The 21,067-nt window shown below is 41.9% G+C and overlaps 1 protein-coding gene across 4 annotated transcripts in view; it reads left to right on the plus strand.

Annotated features, from left to right (window-relative positions):
* Window positions 1-21,067, plus strand: part of CDH11 (cadherin 11) — a 190,278-nt gene that overhangs the window by 103,651 nt on the left and 65,560 nt on the right. For all 4 annotated transcript variants that reach the window (XM_035025062.1, XM_035025063.1, XM_035025060.1 and 1 more), the window contains 5 exons: window positions 1,197-1,491; window positions 4,546-4,665; window positions 4,970-5,137; window positions 9,439-9,626; window positions 15,782-16,035. In XM_035025062.1, coding sequence (XP_034880953.1) covers window positions 1,197-1,491; window positions 4,546-4,665; window positions 4,970-5,137; window positions 9,439-9,626; window positions 15,782-16,035 — 1,025 coding nt within the window. The remainder of the gene's footprint in view (window positions 1-1,196; window positions 1,492-4,545; window positions 4,666-4,969; window positions 5,138-9,438; window positions 9,627-15,781; window positions 16,036-21,067) is intronic.

Consider the following 21,067-nt stretch of genomic DNA (forward strand, 5'->3'; position numbering starts at 1 on the left):
GAACTCAGATTAAGATGGAAGCTTCAGACATTGAGGTGACATCAAGGGAAGGTGAGGAATTCATTACTACAGGAAAATGAGAGGTGGTCTTTGGGTGAGTTCCACGTTCTGAAACACAGAGCAGAATTAAGACACAGGATGGGTAGTCAGGACAAGTGGATCCTGCCCTGGTCCAGCCCATTGTGTATTTAGGCAAGTACCATCATTTCTCTGGGCTTTGTCAAAGGAGGAGAAAAAAACCTAAAGATATTTAAGTTTCTCTCTATTGTCTAAGAAGCTGCATATCTATCAACCCATCCTACCCACACGATGCCTATGATCAGAATGGGAGCTTCTTCCAGGCAGGCTGCAACCCCAGACCCTCATACCTGATGCGCCTCACAGAGGGTCTTATGGAAAGGTCTGATCCATGAATTTCTTGTAGTAACAGAAGCCTGGAAACAACCTTAGTGTCCTTTGGAAGAGGACAGCTAGAACAAGGTGATAACATCCATCCAGTGGGTGAGGTCGATTTTTATGTACCAGTACGGAAGGCCACCTGAATTTACTTTCACAGGAAAACATAGGTGGAGAGTGACGTGTGCACTATAGCACTTTATTGCATAAAAATAAGCTGGGACATTTATGTATCTCACTGTACAGATATTCTAGCATATGCATAAAATATATCTTAGAGGATTCACAGGAAACTGGTAACAACTGTTGTGTGTGAGCAGAGAAATTGAAGGAGCAGGAATCAGAACTGAGAAGACTTACTTATGGCATAAATGTTTGTTTTTTTATTTTTTATGTTATGTACATATTTCTTTCAAAATAAGTCTATTAATATATGTGCATATGTATCTATATTTTGTTTGGGTGATGTTTGTGTGAATATGTGCATCTATTTTGTATGTGTGCGTATTCGTGAGGGAGAGCATGAATCTTAGAATTGGAAAACCTCAGGGTTCAAGTTTGAATGCTGGGTTCACTGCACCCAGCTGCGTGCCCTTGGCCAAAGCAATTATCTTCTCTAGGATTTCATTTCTTCATGTATAGAAGCAGGGGAGCGCATCTCCCTCTCACGGTGTATGCGTGGGTCTGCGTGGGTCTGCGTGAGCGTGTGTGGACACTGTCCACCAGTAAACAGCGTGCGAGACTCTATCTCCCCAGGGCCTCCCTCACAGAATTAAAAATCTCGATTTCTCTTTTCCTAGCTTCATTCCGATATTGACTCTGGTGATGGGAACATTAAATACATTCTCTCAGGTGAAGGAGCCGGAACCATTTTTGTGATTGATGACAAGTCAGGGAACATTCATGCCACCAAGACATTGGACCGAGAGGAGAGAGCCCAGTACACGCTCATGGCACAGGCGGTGGACAGGGACACCAACCGGCCACTGGAGCCGCCATCGGAGTTCATTGTCAAGGTCCAGGACATTAATGACAACCCTCCTGAGTTCCTGCATGAGACCTACCATGCGAATGTGCCCGAGAGGTCCAACGTGGGTGCGTAGGGCAGGGGAAATGCTCGGTCTACAGGCCTGCTGTCCCTTTTTGGGGTGGGGGCAGGGGCTTGTGCCTATTCTCCTGAGTCCGGAAAGTCGAATTTATCCTGCCTCTTCTGTGGCATAATGACAAAAAAAAAATGTTATCTGTGTAGTTGAAGTTTCAAATATTTAAAATGGACCTGAGGTTTTAAAACCGAAACTTACAAAACATAAGGAAGTGTGGCCGGGGGGGCAAGAACACGACCGCATCCAGGGAATCCTGGCTCTGGTACTCATTAGCTATGTGACTTGGATCCGGGTCTGTCTCTCGTAGCCTTAGTGTTACTTTCTGTAAAATGGAATGACCATTTCTAGTCTTGCCGGATTAGAAGCAATATAGTTCAGTCACTAGCGCACACTGATGTTTGTTGAAGTCAGAGGGATGGTAATATTTGTTGCATGTAGACATCATGCTAATTAGTGATTTCCATGGTATTATTGCACTTAATTTTTGCATTGATTCATCTTTACAGTGAGGTAGGTCCTATTTGACATATCTTGCAGATGGGAAACCCAAGCTAGAAATAGGTTAACTAATTTATCCAAGGTCATCTGAGCTATTAAGTGGCTCCAGAATATACACTTAGTCATGACACTATGTCACGATCTGTTAGAATAATTTAGAAGTAGATATGTCTTTTCATCAGGGTTAAACACACACTGCATTGTTAAAGGATATTTCTCTGAAGGATTTCTTCAGATGGCCACATTTTCCTGGCAGCAACTTTTGTTTGGCTTTATAGAACACATGCAGTCGTGGGCTTTTGAGAAACATGCCTCATATTGAGAAAGGTTTGTCTTTCAGGCAGTGATCAGGGCTGTTCTGATCAGGGAATGAGTCTGGTTGTATGAATCAGAAATTTTAGAGTCTGAATGGACTTAAGAATCATCTGGGTCGGGTGCCTGGGTGGCTCAGATGGTTAAGCGTCTGCCTTCGGCTCAGGTCATGATCCCAGGGTCCTGGGATTGAGTCCCACATCGGGCTCCCGGCTCAGCGGGGGGCCTGCTTCTCCCTCTGACCCTCTCCCCTCTCATGCTGTTTCCCTCTCGCTCGCTCTCTAAAAAATAAATAAAATCTTAAAAAAAAAAAAAAGAATCATCTGGGCCAAACTGCCCATTTTACAGATGAGAAAACCAAGCAGCAAGAATAGGTACCAACCTGCTCAAAAAAGTTAAAGACAGAAGTGACCCCCAAACCCTTTCCACTTTGCATGTAGAACTGGGGATTTTTTAAAAAAAAAGTCTCTTTTTTCCTCCTCCAGATAAAGTCAGGCTCTTCTCACATTTTATGAAGGTCAGGCTTCATTTCTTGATTCTCTTCCCTGGCCATGACTGGTCCTTTAGTCTCTCAGTATTTGCCTTGGGATTTTAATGAGAAAAAAGCGGACATGAACCAAATCGTTAAATAGGGGACAGTAGCATCAGCAACTGAGCCAGAAGGAAAGGCCTGTCATCCAAATGAATTCTCCAGAGGAATTTACGTTGTCCCCACCTCAAGGAGCCCCGTGATGCTTCAGGCTAGCACCCAGACCTTCTGTCACGGCTTATAAGAGTAGAGTCTCTTGTCACAGTACTGGGGCTGTGCCCCTCACCAGCCAGCGGAACCTGGGCAACTTGTCACATCTTTCTCAGTTTTCATTTTGTCATCTATAAAGTGAGGATAATGTAAACTGTGATGAGGGTTAAGTAACATAGATGTAAAATACAAGGAGTCGTAATGGATTTAGTGGAGTTCCAGAAGGAAATGAAGCATAGAAATTTAATAATTTCCTCAGCTCAACCATAATGGTAGAGAATAGAGCCTATTCTCCTTTAGAAACCCCTACCACCTAGAATAGAGCCTGATTGTATGGGAAGAGCTCGAGAAGAGTCACTTGCATGAAATAATGAATTACAGAAAAGTAATTAGAAAAAAGCAAGATTGACTTTTACACCATATAAAAATTACTGACAATTGTAAATTAAAGGGTTGATGGAGGCTATGTAAACGGGCTCCCTTGCCCCCCACACAGAACTTTGCCCCCCTGCCAAAAATGTCACCGAGAGACCGTGGGTTTGGTTGGTTGCTGGATGGGGGTTAGACTCCTGACCCTGGCAATAATCCACTTTGCAAAATAGATGGCAAAAGTTCCTACCCTTCACACCCAATTTCTCAAAATGCAGTTGATGTAAAAATGAGGAGCTGAGGGAGGCTGGGGGAACCCACAGAACGTGCCCGAAACAGTGCCTGGCTCAGAGGCACTAAATGCTGTTTTGCTTCCTCTGGCACCGCACCCCGTTCTGTAGTCCAGCACTCTGTGCCCTCAAGTCCTTGTGACCATCAGGGAAGAGAGGCTCTGCCAGGAGAAACGGAATCCCACCTTCCTTCATTTCCCTGGTTTCCTCTCCTTCGGACCCACCGATGTCTATGGGTGGTTTCTGTTAAATGACTACCAGACCCGTTAGAGGTGGGAAGAAGCAATTTTCATGTCACCGGGGAACAACATTCTGTACAATATTTATAGCCATAAATTAATTAAAATGTAGTATTAGGAGCTATTTTATTACATGAAAGCAACAATAAAATGATGTATTTATTGCTCTGCTACAGATGGTAGACTGCTCTCTGTCCTTTTACGAAAAGCAATTCATCATTAATTATCCTTTATTATACTCTTTGGGAGGATTTTTATTTAATTATTTGATATATTGAACATTTCAATTGCATGGGTCTTAGAATGTTTTTGCAGTAATGTTCATAGTATTATTTTAACTACTAAGCATAGCACAATGTATTAGGAATTCAGAAAGTTCATTTTTAAGCCAAGGGAGGTTTTTTTTTTTAAGGAAGGAAAAAGGGAAGGAAAAAAAAGAGGAAGAGAGGAAGATTTTACATCTCAAACCCAGAAAAGCAAGCATGTTACACAATTGTGGGGCTTTTCTTTGTTTTTAATTTTAAGATGGAACTTTGTAAATTAGAATATAATTCAAAAAGCCGAGAGGGTGTTGCTAATGAATTTATTTCGTTTTTAAGGGACATCGGTCATCCAGGTGACCGCTTCAGATGCCGATGATCCTACCTATGGAAACAGCGCCAAGTTAGTATACAGCATCCTGGAAGGACAGCCCTACTTTTCAGTAGAAGCACAGACAGGTAGCGTGCAATGTCATTGTGATCCCTGAGAATAACGAGGTTATTACTTGCAGTTACAATGCAACATATAAAGCACATACAATTTTAATGCTATATTAATAATTATGACAATTTGCTGAGAAAGACATCTATCTATAGAGTGTTGCAGGTATGGCTGCTTTTTATTATAATTAGCATGTTGAAGTGACTCTTCTGTAAGGGCAGGTTCTATTTTATTCCTCTTTGCTTCCCCCGTGCCTAGACCTTTTTTGTTTTAATGTTGTTATCAATGAATATGTGTGATGTTTCCCTCCTGCCTATCCAGGTATCATCAGAACAGCCCTTCCCAACATGGACAGGGAAGCCAAGGAGGAGTACCATGTGGTGATCCAGGCCAAGGACATGGGTGGACACATGGGTGGACTCTCTGGGACAACCAAAGTGACGATCACACTGACTGATGTCAATGACAATCCACCAAAGTTTCCGCAGAGTAAGTAGGTGGGCTTGGCTTTCACATTTTAATGGGGCCACGGCCAGCCCTTCTCTGACCCGTTCCTGCTTTACTCAGCTTTCAAGAAGAGAGCTAGAAGAAGGGTGTCTCTTTATCATTCATGCAAAAAATGAAAACCAAAACAATACAACAGCTACCGAAAAAAGTGAAGGTAGAATACAGGTAGTAGAAGGAAAAGGAAACCTAAAAAGTTCTATGACCCTGGAAACAGAAAATCTATTTTGCTAGGTATTTCACTAGATACTGGTGACACAATCTAGTAATTAATTAACCTCTCTCTGTCTCAGTGTTCTCATTTCTAATCTGGAGGTAATAGTACCTGAGTAAGTTGTCTTGCTTTAAAATAGACTGCCCAAAACCTTTGTGGTTTAAAACAATAATTACTTATTTTTGTCACAAGTCTGTAATTTGGGCAAAACTTGGAGGAGACCCCTTATCTTTGTTTCCATAGCATCAAGTGAGGATGGCTTGACTGAGGCTGGAGGATCCATTTCCAAGAATGCTCACTTACATGGCTGATGAATTGGTGTTGGCTCTTGGTTTCTCTCCATGTGGGGCTCACCAAGGAATGGCTCGGATAGGTTCTGAAAGTGAGAGCCCCAAGAATATCAAGCAGAAACTGTACTGTCTCTTATGACCTAACTTCAGAAATCACATCACATCATCTCCACTGTAGTCATAAGACTGCCCAAATTTAAGGAGAGTTCTTGAAGACCAGGTTTCTCAATGGAAAGACTGTCAAAGTCATGTTGAAGGAAAAGCATGTGGGATGGGAGATATGGCTTTGGCCAGTTTTGGAGAATACAGTCTTCCGTAGATCTTAATTAATAGGATATTTTTAGAACTACATAGGCTTGTATAAAATCTTATATCTGGCGTAAGTTGTCAACAACAGTATTTTTATCTGGGGGATTGTGGTCCTTATACAAAATTGATAGGATTGCTGAGGGAAATAAAAGAAGAAATCATTTTGTAAGATTATTAATCATCATAATTACAACATCTACCATCATTTAATGAATCGTAACTATTACTGAATATCTCTACAAGAGCCTACATTTTACAGGTAAAACTGGATTCTGCGAAAGGTGCAATGAGTTGCCCAAAGAATGTAGCAAAGCCACCCCAAAAAACAAAAAATATCCAGGTAAAACTAGGCAGAAGACAGGAATAGAAGACATACCGATGGCCAATAGACACATGAAAAGTTGCTCAACATCACTTACCATCGAGGAAACGCAAATCAAAACCACAATGAACTATCCCTTTACACCTGTCAGAATGCCTAAAATGAAAAACACAAGAAACAGCAGGTACTGGTGAGGGTGTGGACAAAGGGGAACCCTCTTGCACTGTTGGTGGGAATGCAAACTGAGGCAGCCTCTGTGGAAAACAGTATGGAGTTTCCTCAAAAAGTTAAAAATAACTACCCTACAATTCAGTAACCACATTACTGGGCATTTACTCGAAATATACAAAAACACTAATTCAATGGGATACAGGCACCCCTATGTTTATAGTAGCATTATTGGCTATTACAGTAGACAAATTATGGAAGCAGCCCGAGTGTCCATCAATAGATGAATAGATCAGGAAAATGTGGCACATATATATACAATGGAATATTATTCAGCCACAAAAAGAGTGAATCTTGCCATTTGCACCAGCATGGATGAATCGAGAGAGTATAATGCTAAACGAAGTAAGTCAGAGAAAGACAAATTTACCATATGATCTCACTCACGTGGAATTTAAGAAACACAACAAACTAGCAAAAGAAAAAGAGAGAGAGAAACCAAGAAACAGACTCTTAACTATAGAGAACAAATTGATGGTCACCTGAGGGGAGGTGGGTGGGGGATGGGTGAAATCGGTGATGGGGATTAAAGAGTGCACTTGTCCTATGATCACCGAGTAATGTATGGAATTGCTGAATTGCTATATTGTGCACTTGAAACTAATATAACACTGTATGTTAACTATACTGGAATTAAAATTGAAAATCAAATTTAAAAAACAAGAATGTAGCAAAGCCAGAACTTGAACATAAATCTGTTTATGTATATATAGATATAGACAAAGGTACAGTGTGCTTGTAATGTTGCTGATGCTGCTAGTACATGGGGGATTCATCACTAGATTAGGAGAGTAGCTGGTAGAGCCTGGGAGTTTATCGTCAGAGAGATGGCACTTTTTGCAAACCTGGGAACAAGGCAGGCAAACAAATATGGTCCCAGGAAGGCACCATGGTCATTCAGAGGAATCCAAAGACAATGGTCTGCACAAGGGAGATACTGAGATAGGATTACCAGGCAATAAACAGTTCTCGTAAGGTCCCAGAAGAGCTGAAGAAAGACTGCTTTGCCCAGTCAGGTACAAGGTTCAGCACCCCCAATAAGCTTAAGGCTTATATAGCATTCTAACAGACTGCATGCTCCATTATCCACACTAAAAAAATTGTTTGGTGGTAGAAGGAAAAAACAAACAGGATTATTAGCAGGCAGCCATTAATGCCCTTGCTCACATGCGACCATATAGTAAAGTTACATTGCTTCGGCGCAGATACTAGTTTCATTGCCATGAACTCGAACGAGATTTGGAGAAAACCATAACAGGTTTCTGTAAACCATCGTGTAAATTGGTAATTATCTACAGAGACTTATCAGGGAAGACTACACCTCCCAGTTGTCCTTGACTATGCAGATTATGGTGTGATTAAGTAGAATATGGGTCAACCTGAAAGCATTCAAAGCCACATTATATAGATAAATATACAAACAGTACTGGAACTCATAAAATCCATGGAAGGGAACCTAAACCTTAGAAGAGTTTAAGTGACTTGTCCAAAACCACTCAACTTGGAAGTGGTAGAGACAAGGTTTCAACCCTTGTTTCTCTATATTGTTTCACACAGAATATTTTTAAAATGCAAAAATGCAGATAAGATCATCTCAAATCTGGCTTCTCTACTGAAAACCTTTCAGTGGCTTCCACCAAGCTTAAACAAAACCTGAAGTCTTTCCTATTTCCTGCAATGGCCTTTACACAGATGGGCCCCAGCCTACCCATGCCCTTACCTTTTACAGAAAGCTCCAGCTCTACTTGAATTCTTGCTTCTGTAGGTCTTCAGTATGTGCCCATTTCAGGGTTTTTGCCATTTGTTCTTTGCTCTGTCTGTAATTTTTATCCCCAGAGATTCACACGATTGATTGCTAACCCTTCAAGGGAGTTCAGATGCCTTCTTCTGAGGGACGTCTTCTCTGACCAACTAATTCCAAATCAATCTCGATTCTCCTTCTTTCTTCTTCTCACACAGACATATTTAACACAAGTGTACACACTCACACACACATCACACATTCATATACACACTCACAGTCATGCATGCATATGCGTACCAGACACTCATACACACCCAGACATGAATTCACACATGTACCATCCCCCTCACAAACCGTATACGCTCACACAGAGTCACACGCTGTCTCATTACCCTCTACCCCTTACGCTACTTTATTTTTCTTCTTTCTGGCAATGACATCAGAGTAGGTATACATTTGCTTTTTTTTTTTTTTTCTCTTCAGTGTGCCTCAGTAAGGGAAGAAACTTGACGATTTCATTCACCGCTGAGTCTCCAGGGGCTAAAGCAGCACCTGGCATTAGGTTCCCAGTAAATATTAAATAAGTATAAATGGACAGACCACACTGTGGGAAACCTTTCCAGAGAAGGCAGTGCTTATTGGTCAAACGGTGAAGGAGGTGATATAAGAGGAGAGTCAACTATAGAGTTAGAAGAGTCATAACCTTGAAGGATAGAATTTGCTTTTGATTTAAAAAAAAAAAAATACGGAGCTGTGGAAGTTTTTTTAAAAGAGAAGGATGTGTTTCTGGGTACCTGGCAGTGCTTTGGAATTAACTTGTGGACCATCCTGAAGACAAGAAGTCTTTGCTCTTTGAACGTATAAGGATACACATGGTCCTCCATCACTGCCTGATGGGAAATGGAACAGAGTATTGTTTTCCTTTCTCTCATGTGGCCGGTGACCCCACCACATAACCCTGGACCCCAATACTGTTTCATCATCCTTTGTAGAACACATTTCTTTGACAAGCAGGCCATGTGGGATCTTCCTCTCTGTCCATTCACTTCTTTCATGTTTTCAATCAATAGAGAGTTCAATTTCAAACCCTTTGAGAAATTTATTGGGATTCAATGAAATCTAAAGTCTTACAGCTGTCAAATAAAAGGGAAAATTAAAATAGATGTCTTCTTCTTCTAGGCGTATACCAGATGTCTGTGTCAGAAGCAGCTGTCCCCGGGGAGGAAGTAGGAAGAGTAAAGGCAAAAGACCCAGACATTGGAGAAAATGGCTTAGTCACATACAATATTGTTGATGGAGACGGTATGGACTTGTTTGAGATCACGACGGACTATGAGACACAGGAAGGCGTGGTCAAACTGAAAAAGGTGAGTTAGGGTGAGGACGCAGGTATGTGAGTGGGCCGGCCAGCCCTGCCAAGGCAACACTGCAGCGAATGCAGAGTGGAAGGCTAAGCAACAAGAATATGGACAACTGGGAGCTGGCCTGACTTTGCAGTTCAGCTCCCCGTTCTGGGCCATAACAGAACTGTATGCCCTTCTGTTACTGCAGAGGGAGCTAGCAAAGGGGCTGGGGATGCCGGCCAACTGCCTGTTAGTTTTTCTGTGATTTAGCACCGTTTTCACACAGAAGGGTAGATAGGTAGATAAATCTAGAGTTTGGACAAACAGCCCTGAGCATGTAAGGGGTTCCTCCTTTGGCTCTGCCAAGCTAACTCTATTCATACTGGCTGCTCAGAGCATTTCCCATCTGAAGCATCCAAGGGCCACTGCACTGCTGGGCCCTATGTGAAACTTGAGCCAATCCACTGCTTGATTTTCTCTCAAAATTGAGCCTGAGAAACAGCAATGATGGACTTTCCCCCACAGTCAGCTAAACTGTCCCTAAAAATGTGTCCTGGAATTAACTCACAGCAAAGAGGAGTTTATTGTTTGTCCTGGTTTTATTTTAAAAATCTAAAATTTACTCAATACTCAATATAGGCTAAATGAAGTCCGAGCATCTTACAAACATTTATTTTTCAGAAAAATCATATAAAGTAGATAATATTGTCCCGATGGGCAATGGTATCTCAATTTAATTATGAAGAGATTGGGGCTCAGACAGATTAGATAATTTAATCCTGTCATAGTCACATGGCTAGCAGCTCATGGACATGAAATTCAAACCTAGGGTATTCTGGAACAACTTTCCACTCAAAACATTTTGGAAACAGCTGGGCCAGAAAAGGATTGTAAAGGAAGCCAGATAGGATTCACTTTCAAGTGAAGAAATAGTTATGGTCTTTTCTAAAATGGTTTTCCCCCCTGATTTACCACTTGAGAAATCAACACCTCTCCATCATCAAAGTGTATGGAGCATTAAATCTGAATTGGATGATGGGATTACCTTGGTTTTAATCAAGCATTCAGTTTCAGCTTGGTTTTGTAGCATGAATATTAAGCTCCTTGGTGTGATGGGAAAGATTGGACTGTAACACTGATAAAAAATTAATTTGAAGAATCAATAAAGAGGCCAGTAGCTGGAGAACAGGCAGGAGTAGGGTTGGGGAAATTCCTGGGAGGAATCTTTTAGTTAGGGAAGCAGAGAGAGATGTGCTCTCGGAAGCTGACTTTTTGCAATACTTGCAAGCATTGTTGGGTTTGGGAGATAGTCTATGGGACACAAAACAACGAGAAGGTAGGAGGTGACTCTTTCATAAAAGAATATGGAAGTTGAGGTGAACTTTGTATACTTGGAAAAGTCAACATTAGTGACAAAGAATTAGTGGCCGTGGCAGCCTAATCATTGACAACGGAGGGCTGGGGTAATCACTCCCTCTGGTTTTCTGCTAGAAAAGTAGCTGAGTGACTTATGTGTTAGCACAGAGTTGTCAACTTACCTTGTTAATTAATATTACTTTCCCTTCGGCTTGACACTGACATATGAACACTGACATCAGCAATTCCTGCCTCCCACCCTTTGCTGTTCAAGTAATTGGGTAGTTGGTTATGCTAAGGTTGTCACCTGTTTTCAATGTATTCAAGGTATAAACATGTACTGTGTCTCTAAGATCCTGAAACATTTAAATCACCCCATGGAACTCACACATCACAAATGAGCTCTCTGCATATGATTAATTTGCACATTTCCCCCCAGTTCAGTGTGTTTATTCCAGGCAAAGGAATCATCTTCTATAAAGCACTGAAGTCTAGGTTTAGGGCACAGTATGATGTTATTTCATTTGTAAAAGAATGTTTGCTTGAACTTGTAGCACAAAGTTCTAAATGTGCACCAGGAAAGAAAAGAATTTTGAGGGGTGAATGTAGTTGTATAAAATAATGAATCCTATGGAAGTCATTATACATGATTTAATAATATAAGAGAATATAGAGAGATCATGGACGTATTTTTCTCTTAAAAGATTCTTTAATATGGTATTTTTACTCATTTCTTAATTCATTCACCCATTTTTCTACCAAGAGTTATTGAATTCTTATTCTTTGTAAGCAGGCCCCTTGTGAGAGGCTGGACATCTAAAGTTGAAAAGACAGAGTCCTGGCTATAGGGAGGTCACAATTTAACAGGACAGTTGAGTGAAAAGACAAAATAGAGCAGGTTTTCTCAGCCTGGGCATATTAACATTTCAGGACCGACGATTCTTTGTTGCCCGGGCTGTTTTGTGCATTGTAGGATGGTGAGCAGCATCCCTGGCCTCTCCTTGCTAGATGTAAGCACACACACTACAACACCCCACCTGTTGTGATGATTTAAAAATAGCTCTAGACATTGCCTCATATCCCTGGTGGACGTAGAGCAAAATCTCTCCCCAACTGAGAACCAACTGTAATAAAGTGTGATAAAATCTATGAATACGGGTCATGAATGACTTCTTACACAAGTAAGAATTTACTCCTAGAGAAGTAGGAATTTACCAGATAGATAAGGAGAGGAAGGTCCCCCACACACAAAAAAGAGCTCCTGAGGGGCTGCTCTTGTAGAAACAGGACACATTTAAGAAACTTAGAATAAGTTCAGTCTTGAGAGTTTGAGTTGGATACCGTGGGACCAACTGAAACACTGTTGTTGGAATCCAAGGGAGAAATTACAAAGAACTGAAGAAGACAGAACAGGTTAGGGTGAAGAATTTAAGAGACATTTAGGAGGTGGGTCATTCATGTATCAAATAGCTTAGGAAGCAATAAATATTTCTTGAGTATCGCTCTGTGTCAGACACAGTAAGCGTCGGAGGTGTAATGGTGCATAAGAGAGAACCTGCCCTCAGGATATTCAGTCTTTGTGTGGTTAGCTGAAGAACCAGTGCGAAATAAAAATGAAACCTGTCGGTGGCTTGGTGGACTTGGGGAGGAAAATCCAATCTGTTCATCGCAACGCCCTTGATCAAGAAGGCTCCTATTTATGGCACAGAGATCCTGGCGCAGTTTCTGAGCTATTTCCTTTGTACCAAATAAACTTGTAAAGCAGTGTGAGAGCAGCATTAGAAGACGTTTTAAATATCCCCTATTTTATTTTTTTTTATTTTTTTTTAAAGATTTTATTTATTTACTTGAGAGAGAGAGAATGAGAGACAGAGAGCACGAGAGGGAAGAGGGTCAGAGGGAGAAGCAGACACCCCGCCGAGCAGGGAGCCCGATATGGGACTCGATCCCGGGACTCCAGGATCATGACCTGAGCCGAAGGCAGTCGCTTAACCAACTAAGCCACCCAGGCGCCCCTCTTTTTTTTTTTTTTTTAAAGATTTTATTTATTTATTTGAGAGAGAGAATGAGATAGAGCATGAAAGGGTCAGAGGGAGAAGCAGACTCCCCGCCGAGCAGGGAGCCTGATGCGGGACTCGATCCCGGGACTCCAGGATCATGACCTGAGCCGAAGGCAGTCGCTTAACCAACTGAGCCACCCAGGCTCCCCTAAATCTCCCCTATTTTAAAAACTATTTTTATGTCCGAGTATTTTTTTATATTCTTTGTCCACATATATATACGTATGGGTCTATAACATTTGACACAGTTGCAATGCTAGAGTGATCTGATTTGTTAACTTAATGTCATATCATAAACATTTTACATGCTGTTATATAATATACATAATCATTTTTAATGACTACATAACATCCCATCCTATTGATGGACCATTATTTCCTTAATAAAATCTCACAGTTGGATTTGGTGTTTTGTGTGTATGTTTCCCCTGATTAGATATAACCCTTTATTAAATCTGACAAACACCATGCATTTTTGAATATTGTTTGTTTTGGTTTTCTGTTGAATTAATCCCTCAGGGAGAATTCTCAGAGGTGGGATTAGTAAACTAAGGGGTATTAAGATTTTTATGGTTTATGTAGTGTGTTGCCTCATTTAGCTTTATTTCAACTACTCATAACATGGATATAAATGTTCATAGGGGAAACTACCTTAAATCTTTTTTTGGGAAGAGTCAAGGTATAAATTGTAGGTAAATGTGTAAAGGTCATTCATCCATCAGCCCTGCTCCCCATTCACTCGAAACAACTAGTGTAGACGCTCACTTGTTACAGTCAATCCCGGGGAGCGGGGAAGCAAAGATCAACAAGACTCAACAGAGTCCTTTGGGATGCCCCCCACCCAACCCCCACCTAGCAGGGGTGAGAATGAAGGACTGCAGAAAGGCAGCTCAGGGAAGTTGATTTCACAAGGCAATGAGGATTGGGCTGACTACCTGAAGACTTAGTCAAATCCCACCAAACTAGGCAAGGGCATTCCAGACAAATGTTTGCAAGGATTTGGGGAGTTTTGCTTGGAATCTGAAAAGTATCGGACTGCAGTGTGACTATAATAGCCTCAGCATCAACAGTGCTGTCCATTGGGAACATGGCTCTGGGCTCTGGGTCCCTAGCCATAGTTCAAAAAGTTCTGCTCTAAAAGCATCAACAGGCTACCTGAGGTTAGAAAGTTTCTCCTTACCTGCTCTCAGAACTATCATATTCCAGTTTTTTATATTGTGTAATAATGGGAGAGATTTTTGAGAAATTGCAGCAATCTTGTACCTGCAGCCCATAAATAACATTCCTTTCTGCTGCTCAGTAACCCAGAGAAGGACAAAGAAGCTGCTGAGTCCCAGAAGGGTGGATCGGCTATGTCGGATTTTCCTTCAGGAAGAAGAATGTTCCCTGAGTCTGGGGTGTTGGGGTGGGACGATGATGGGAAAAACTTTGAATGTGTTTCTCCTTACTGAAACTGGAATCGTCCTTAGTTTTGAGCTTTGTAGAATTAGGTCAGGACTAAACCCTATGATTATATGCCCATTCACAATAAGTGTTTGCCAGGCAATTGACAACAGCATGGCAGGCAGATGCTAACCTTAAAAGACCCAACTCTTTCCAAACATTTTGTAGTTCAGCATCATCCTGAGTGCTAATTAGAAAGTTCTGTTTTCCTAGGCAACCGGGCTTGTTTCTCTGCCACAGTTGTACTTCTCACCTTTGGCTGATTGATTCATTTGTACCTCCTCTCATTCAGAAACAGGGAGTGTTTACCATCAATTTCTCAATAACTGCAGTCATTCAAATACTACTTTTCAATTTTTCTTGACTCTGTGTGAAATCTATACTGTTGATAATTTTTTTCTTTAAGTGGGCTTCTTTTAAACATATATGCATTCTTTTAACAGGGAAGCATTATTCTCACTGTCCTATATCACTTGCCATAAATGGAAGGTAACCTAGAAATGACTGCAGTCAAATAAAATGATGTCATTACATTCTAGCTAGACAATTTTATCACAGTCTCTCAAAAGGAGATCAGGAAACATATCATATATGTTAAAAAGTAGCACTATACTGAGGTTTACTGATGTATCCTTGACCTGTTTGGTAGTGGAAGAATTAGAAAAGGAATACTAGTGTCAGTAAGTAACTTAATAAGTAAGTTAATGTCATTCAGCAAATCCATCCACCAAAGTTACCCATGAACTACCTGAAGTCATCTTAAGGGCCACTGTTGGTCTGGGTCCCAGACTTTGGGAAGTGCTACATGGTCAGAAAATTTAAAATTAGGTTGTCAATATAATTAAGCCAGCTGTGTGTGTGTGTGTGTGTGTGTGTGTGTGAATGTGTATGAGAGGAGTCATCTAACAAGACATAACTTGTGCTGAAATTTAGGGGGTGTTTTTATTACCAAGATTCTTAGTACTTTACAGAATGGGCTACATCATTTACTTTTGTAATGTTTTAATTCCTTTCCTTAGATGATTTTAGTGAGTGATTTGGACAGCCTTAGTGTTGTTATTATAGAATGAAGTTCATTTTCGATGATGTGGTCCTCCTGTGTCTGTTGGGGTCCTGGAATTACCCACGGAACACAGTCCAGCTTTCAGCAATTGATTTGTCTGATTTTCTGACCAAATGGCTCAGGTAATTGGATATTGAATAGACCCTGATTTTCTCCCTTTGAGGAGCTATTCACTCTGCCCTGTAAAACAATCTGGTCTTTCTCCTCCATAATTCTTTCAAGGAATTGGTTGTCAATCTTCCCTTCTTTCTTGCCAGCCCGTAGATTTTGAAACCAAAAGAGCGTACAGCTTGAAGGTAGAAGCAGCCAACGTGCACATCGACCCAAAGTTCATCAGCAACGGGCCTTTCAAGGACACCGTGACAGTGAAGATCGCAGTGGAAGACACTGACGAGCCCCCCATGTTCTTGGCCCCAAGTTACATCCATGAAGTCCAGGAAAATGCAGCTGCAGGCACGGTGGTTGGGAGAGTGCATGCCAAAGACCCAGATGCTGCCAACAGCCCCATAAGGTACAGACATTTATTTAAAAGGCCTGGATGAGGAATTTTCGAGGCAAGAAGTTTTAGGAAAGTCCTGAGGGAAGCACCTCCTTCAGTTTCAAAAAGGGTCCAAGATGATCTGGTTCAATGCAGTGTAAACAAGATTAAGATTCAGGAGATGTGAGTTTGACTCCCCCTCTGCCATGAACTTTTTGGATCGGCTCTTTCAAGCTACCTAATTTCTGTTTGTAGCAGACTTGACAACGTGTACGAGGTGAGGCAGCTCTCAGCGGGTCCTGTCTTAGGGAGCTGTGCTGAAGTAGGAATAAGGATTATGAAGTAATCATCGTAATTACAATTTATGGAACACTTTTCTATGCTCCAGTTACTCTACTACGTGTGTTAGACATAGGATCTAATGTATCCCAGCAACTTTATTTTATAGGAATTATTGTCACTTAAATTGAGGGGACATGGAGTCTCCACGGGGCAAAGTGACTTGGCCAGAGCGACACAGCCAGTGAACAGGGGGCTAGGAGAGCAAGCTCTGTCTAGCTAATGGCTACTGGGCACTTTGAAGAGATAACAAAGGGCCACGCAAACTTAGGGTGCTTTTATTATTACGGATCTATCTTTATAACTTAAAAAACTAGCTAGAAAAGTGATTCAGAACCCTGCCTTCCCCTCTCCCCAACCTGTGTTAATGACAGATGAGGCCGATGAGGAAGAGGATGGAGATGAGAAGGGAGGAAGATAGCCAGAGAAGGCTGGTCTCGCATCAGAGATGTGGATGGGACAGGAATACACAGCTGCCTGAAACCTGCCCCGGGGTTGGATTCCAGAAGCTGGTTATTTGTCCATGGTCCTTCCACTAATGCCATTTTTTAAAAAAGATTTTGTTTATTTATTTGAGAGAGAGAGCGAGAGAGCGGGGGAGGAGCAGACGGAGAGGGACAAACTCTGCGCTGAGTGGGGAGCCCCACGCAGGGTTCAATCCCATGATCCTGAGATCATGACCTGAGCCGAAATCAAGAGTCAGACGCTTAACCGACTGAGCCACCCAGGTGCCCCCGCACTGATTCCTTTCTCACCTGGACTTCTTCCTCTGCCTCCTCCTGGTCTCCCTGCCTCCAGTTTCTCACCCACCTTTCTGCTGTCCTATAGCCAGACTGAGCATTTTTAACCACACATCCAAACATCATATCAGACTTCAGACATCAATGATCAAACTGTTCCCCCTTGCAGCTCCCTCCAGAATAATCCCAACTCTCTTATTTAGTGTCTGGCTCTTCTTGGAGCCTCTCCACCCCGATTCCTGCTGTGTCCTACTCATCTCTTCCCTTCTCAGTCTACTTTCCTTTGGCATCAGACTCTGAATTGCAGCTAAACTGGGCCACTTCCTATTCTTTGAATCAAATGTACTACTCTCTGCTGATTCCTGACCTTCGCATGTTCTTCCTCCCCAGGGGAGCTCTGCTCCCCTTTCTTTCAAACTTGCTACATGATACTCATTTATCCCACCTCCACTTGGGTGTCGCCTTATCTAGAAATTCTTCCAGGGCACCCTACTGATTGATCAGATGCAGTTTCCACCTCACAGTGCTCACCACGCAAAATCACGGTGACTCCTTATGTTATGTGTTGTCCTTGGCACACACAAAAAGGGTCAGGGAATGTCTGTCAGGTTCCAGGGTTGATAAGCTATAGCCCACAGGAAAAATCCAGCCACCAGTTGCATTTTGAGGAACCTCTATACTCTTTTTCATAATGGCTCTATCTTGAAGAGATATCTTCACTCCCATGTTCACTGATGCATTATTCCCAATAGCCAAGACATGGAAACAACTTCAGTATCCATCAATGGATGAACAGATAAAGAAAATGTGATATATATGTGTGTGTGTGTGTGTGTGTGTGTATTATAAATTAGGCTTAAAAAGACAAGGGAATCCTATCATTTGTGATAATTTAGATGAATTTGGAGGGCATTCTACTAAAAGAAATTAGTCAGACACAGAAAGACAAACATAGCATGATACTACTTATATGTGGAATCTAAAAAAGTCAAACTTTGGGACGCCTGGGTGGCTCAGTCAGTTAAGCGTCTGCCTTCGGCTCAGGTCATGATCCCAGGGTCCTGGGATCAAGTCCCGCATGGGGCTCCTTGCTCAGTGAGGAGCCTGCTTCTCCCTCTGCCTGTCGCTCCCACCCCTGCTTGGGCTCTCTCTCTGACAAATAAATAAATAAAATCTTTAAAAAATAATAAAATAAAAATTAAAAAGTGAAACTTCGAGAAACAGAGAGCAGAATGGTGGTTGCCAGGGTAGTTCCCACTAGGGGGTGGGGAAATGGGGAGATATTGGTCATAGCGTACAGCTTTCAGTTATGAAATGAGTAAGTTCCAGAGATCTAATGTACAGCCTGTTAGCTATTTTGAAAAATGTATTATATACTTGCAATTTGCTAAGAGAGTCCATCTTAAGTGTTCTCACCACACACACAGGAAATAGTAACCAGGAGAAGTGATAAATATATTAATTAGCTTGAGCATGGTAATCATTACATAAACTATACTTATAGCAAAACACCTTATTGTACACATTATATATAGACTTTTTATTATTTGTCAATCATACCTAAGTAAAGCTGGGGGAAAAAAGTAAACAAATCTGAGCATCAAAAAACATTTTGCCATGAACAATGGAGTTTTTCTGTTGACACCAAAGAAAATGGTGAAAGGGCAGGAGGAAGACCCAAATGAAAATGTTGTTAGTTGCCTTTAAATCCTTGAGTGTTGTCCCTTTTGGGAGAAAGGAAGAGAATTGCCCTTTAATGGGCATCTTCTTAGCCTCAGACAATGTGTTGCACTAAGTTATTTAAACTAATCCTCAGATAACCTTTGAAGCTATGACTGCTTTAGGATGCAATAGATGGAAATACTTAGCCTCAAATGGGTGACATGCACTCTTCAGAGTCACCTAGCCAGGTGAGTATAGAAGACTGGGCTTCAGTGCAGATCTGCCTTCAGTCCATTTTGAGCTTCTTACTCTAGCCAAACAGCCACCAATAAAAAAATTTCCCGGGCGCCTGGGTGGCTCAGTTGGTTAAGCGACTGCCTTCGGCTCAGGTCATGATCCTGGAGTCCCGGGATCGAGTCCCGCATCGGGCTCCCTGCTGAGCAGGGAGTCTGCTTCTCCCTCTGACCCTCCCCCCTTTCATGCTCTCTGTCTCTCATTCTCTCTGTCTCAAATAAATAAATAAAATGTTTAAAAAAAAAAAATTTCCCAAGAAGGTTTGAGTACCGTGTTCTCTCTATGCAGGAAGAAATATTACATAATGACTGAGGACTGGCGTTAACAACACCTTTAAACTACTCAGAAATGTCCATGGCATGGATTTTAAATGAGTTAGCTTTGGCCTTAGAATATCGAGGTGCATTAGCAGTGCATTGGAAGAGTGATGACGTAAAAACACTTGAGACAACTGCTCATTTCCTCTGTGCCTCTTGTCTCCAGGACCCACATCTGCGATTGGTTATTTGGGTCATGTTCTCAGCGGTAGCTGTTCTGTGCATGTAGGCAATTTCCGTGTCTATAATTATCCAAAGATGCTCAGTATGGCCCTTGAACCGCCCCTCCTCATCCACTCAGTCCCTGTTCCTCAAACAAATTATAGAACATTCAAATCTTTTTTATGTGGTTTGTCTCCTGTCCTGCTGGCTGCACTACCTAATTTCCTGATTGTTTATTTTCCCCTGTACAGGAATTCATGTCCTTGGACATGTGGGCAGGACACTATAGTGTCAACCAAACTCTTAGCTGCGTGGAAATTTTGCAGATCTTTTTTCTCAGACTCTGTAGCATGAGATACACTTTTGTTCACTGTTGGCTTCTGGAGATATTCTCTCTTCTTAGGTTCCTTGGCAGTAATCTGTTCATGCCTGAGACAGCACCACCCTGGGGTCTTCACTAGACTTTGATCCCTGTCCAGGCAGTGGGGGCTCCCTGAGACACATCCTTTTGACTTGGACCTCTCTCTCTCTGTGTCCCCTCATCTACAGCATTCCTACCCCTGCGTGACTGAATTGAGTTAATGCTCCAGATTCTCGGCCTCAGGGCTGATCTTTCTCTCTAATTCCACTCCGTACCTAACCTGCAGTCTGCTGTGAATTTTCACACGCTTGCTTTTTTCCTTCACTGGCTCACTCATTTTTTTAAAACTTATTTTTGAGCTCATACTTATTGTGACACCCTTAAAAAGAAAGAAACCTGACTCCACCTTGATTCTGTGAAACCTGAGGTAGAGCTGACTTGTTACTCTCTCAGCGTGGCAGCATATCCCTAGTGGAATTCTGAACTCTCCTTCTTGCTAAGCTGCCTTTGTTTTTGTGTTTCTCAATGTCTCCTTCTCTGACACTCAGGCAAGGAACTCTCTAGGACTCTCCCAGCCTCCTCCTGGTGCTCTCTTCATCACACAGTCTTCTGTCCCCGCTCTCACTCCTATACCAGCTCCTGTACCCTTTCACCTCATTCAGAGCCTAACCATGACTCGACCCTTCCTCTACTCTCTCTCTTGCTTAGACCATCTTGCCCATCCTACCTTATTAATCATCCCCATGGCCAATCCCATTTATTTGTTCCTCTGATCAAAAGCTTCCATGATTTTTCACTGGCTGTAGGATGAAGGTCACACTCTGTAGAGTGACATCTGAGAACGTCCATGGTCTGTCCACGGTGTGTGACAGCAATCACAAGAAAAAGAAGAGCAACTGTGACTTGTTGTACTGTTCACAGTATGTGAGGCGCTAGGTTGTATACTTTACCATGTATCATCATTTCATGTAATTCTGTAATTCTTACAGATAAGCTATAAGCTAGGTACTGTTAATATTCCCGTTTAAGAGATAAGTCAGCTGAGATTCAAAGAACCTAAATGGCTTTTCCAATATCACCGAGCTTATATGTACTGGAGCATGAACTTGTATCTGGGCCTTTACAAAACCGAAATTCATGCCCTTCGCTTCTAGAGAATAACACTTTGCATTGTTAATTATCTTTCTCCC

This window comes from Mirounga leonina, unplaced genomic scaffold (assembly GCF_011800145.1).
Source record: "Mirounga leonina isolate KUSES-001 unplaced genomic scaffold, KU_Mleo_1.0 Mir_180, whole genome shotgun sequence".
NCBI classification, from domain to species: domain Eukaryota; kingdom Metazoa; phylum Chordata; class Mammalia; order Carnivora; family Phocidae; genus Mirounga; species Mirounga leonina.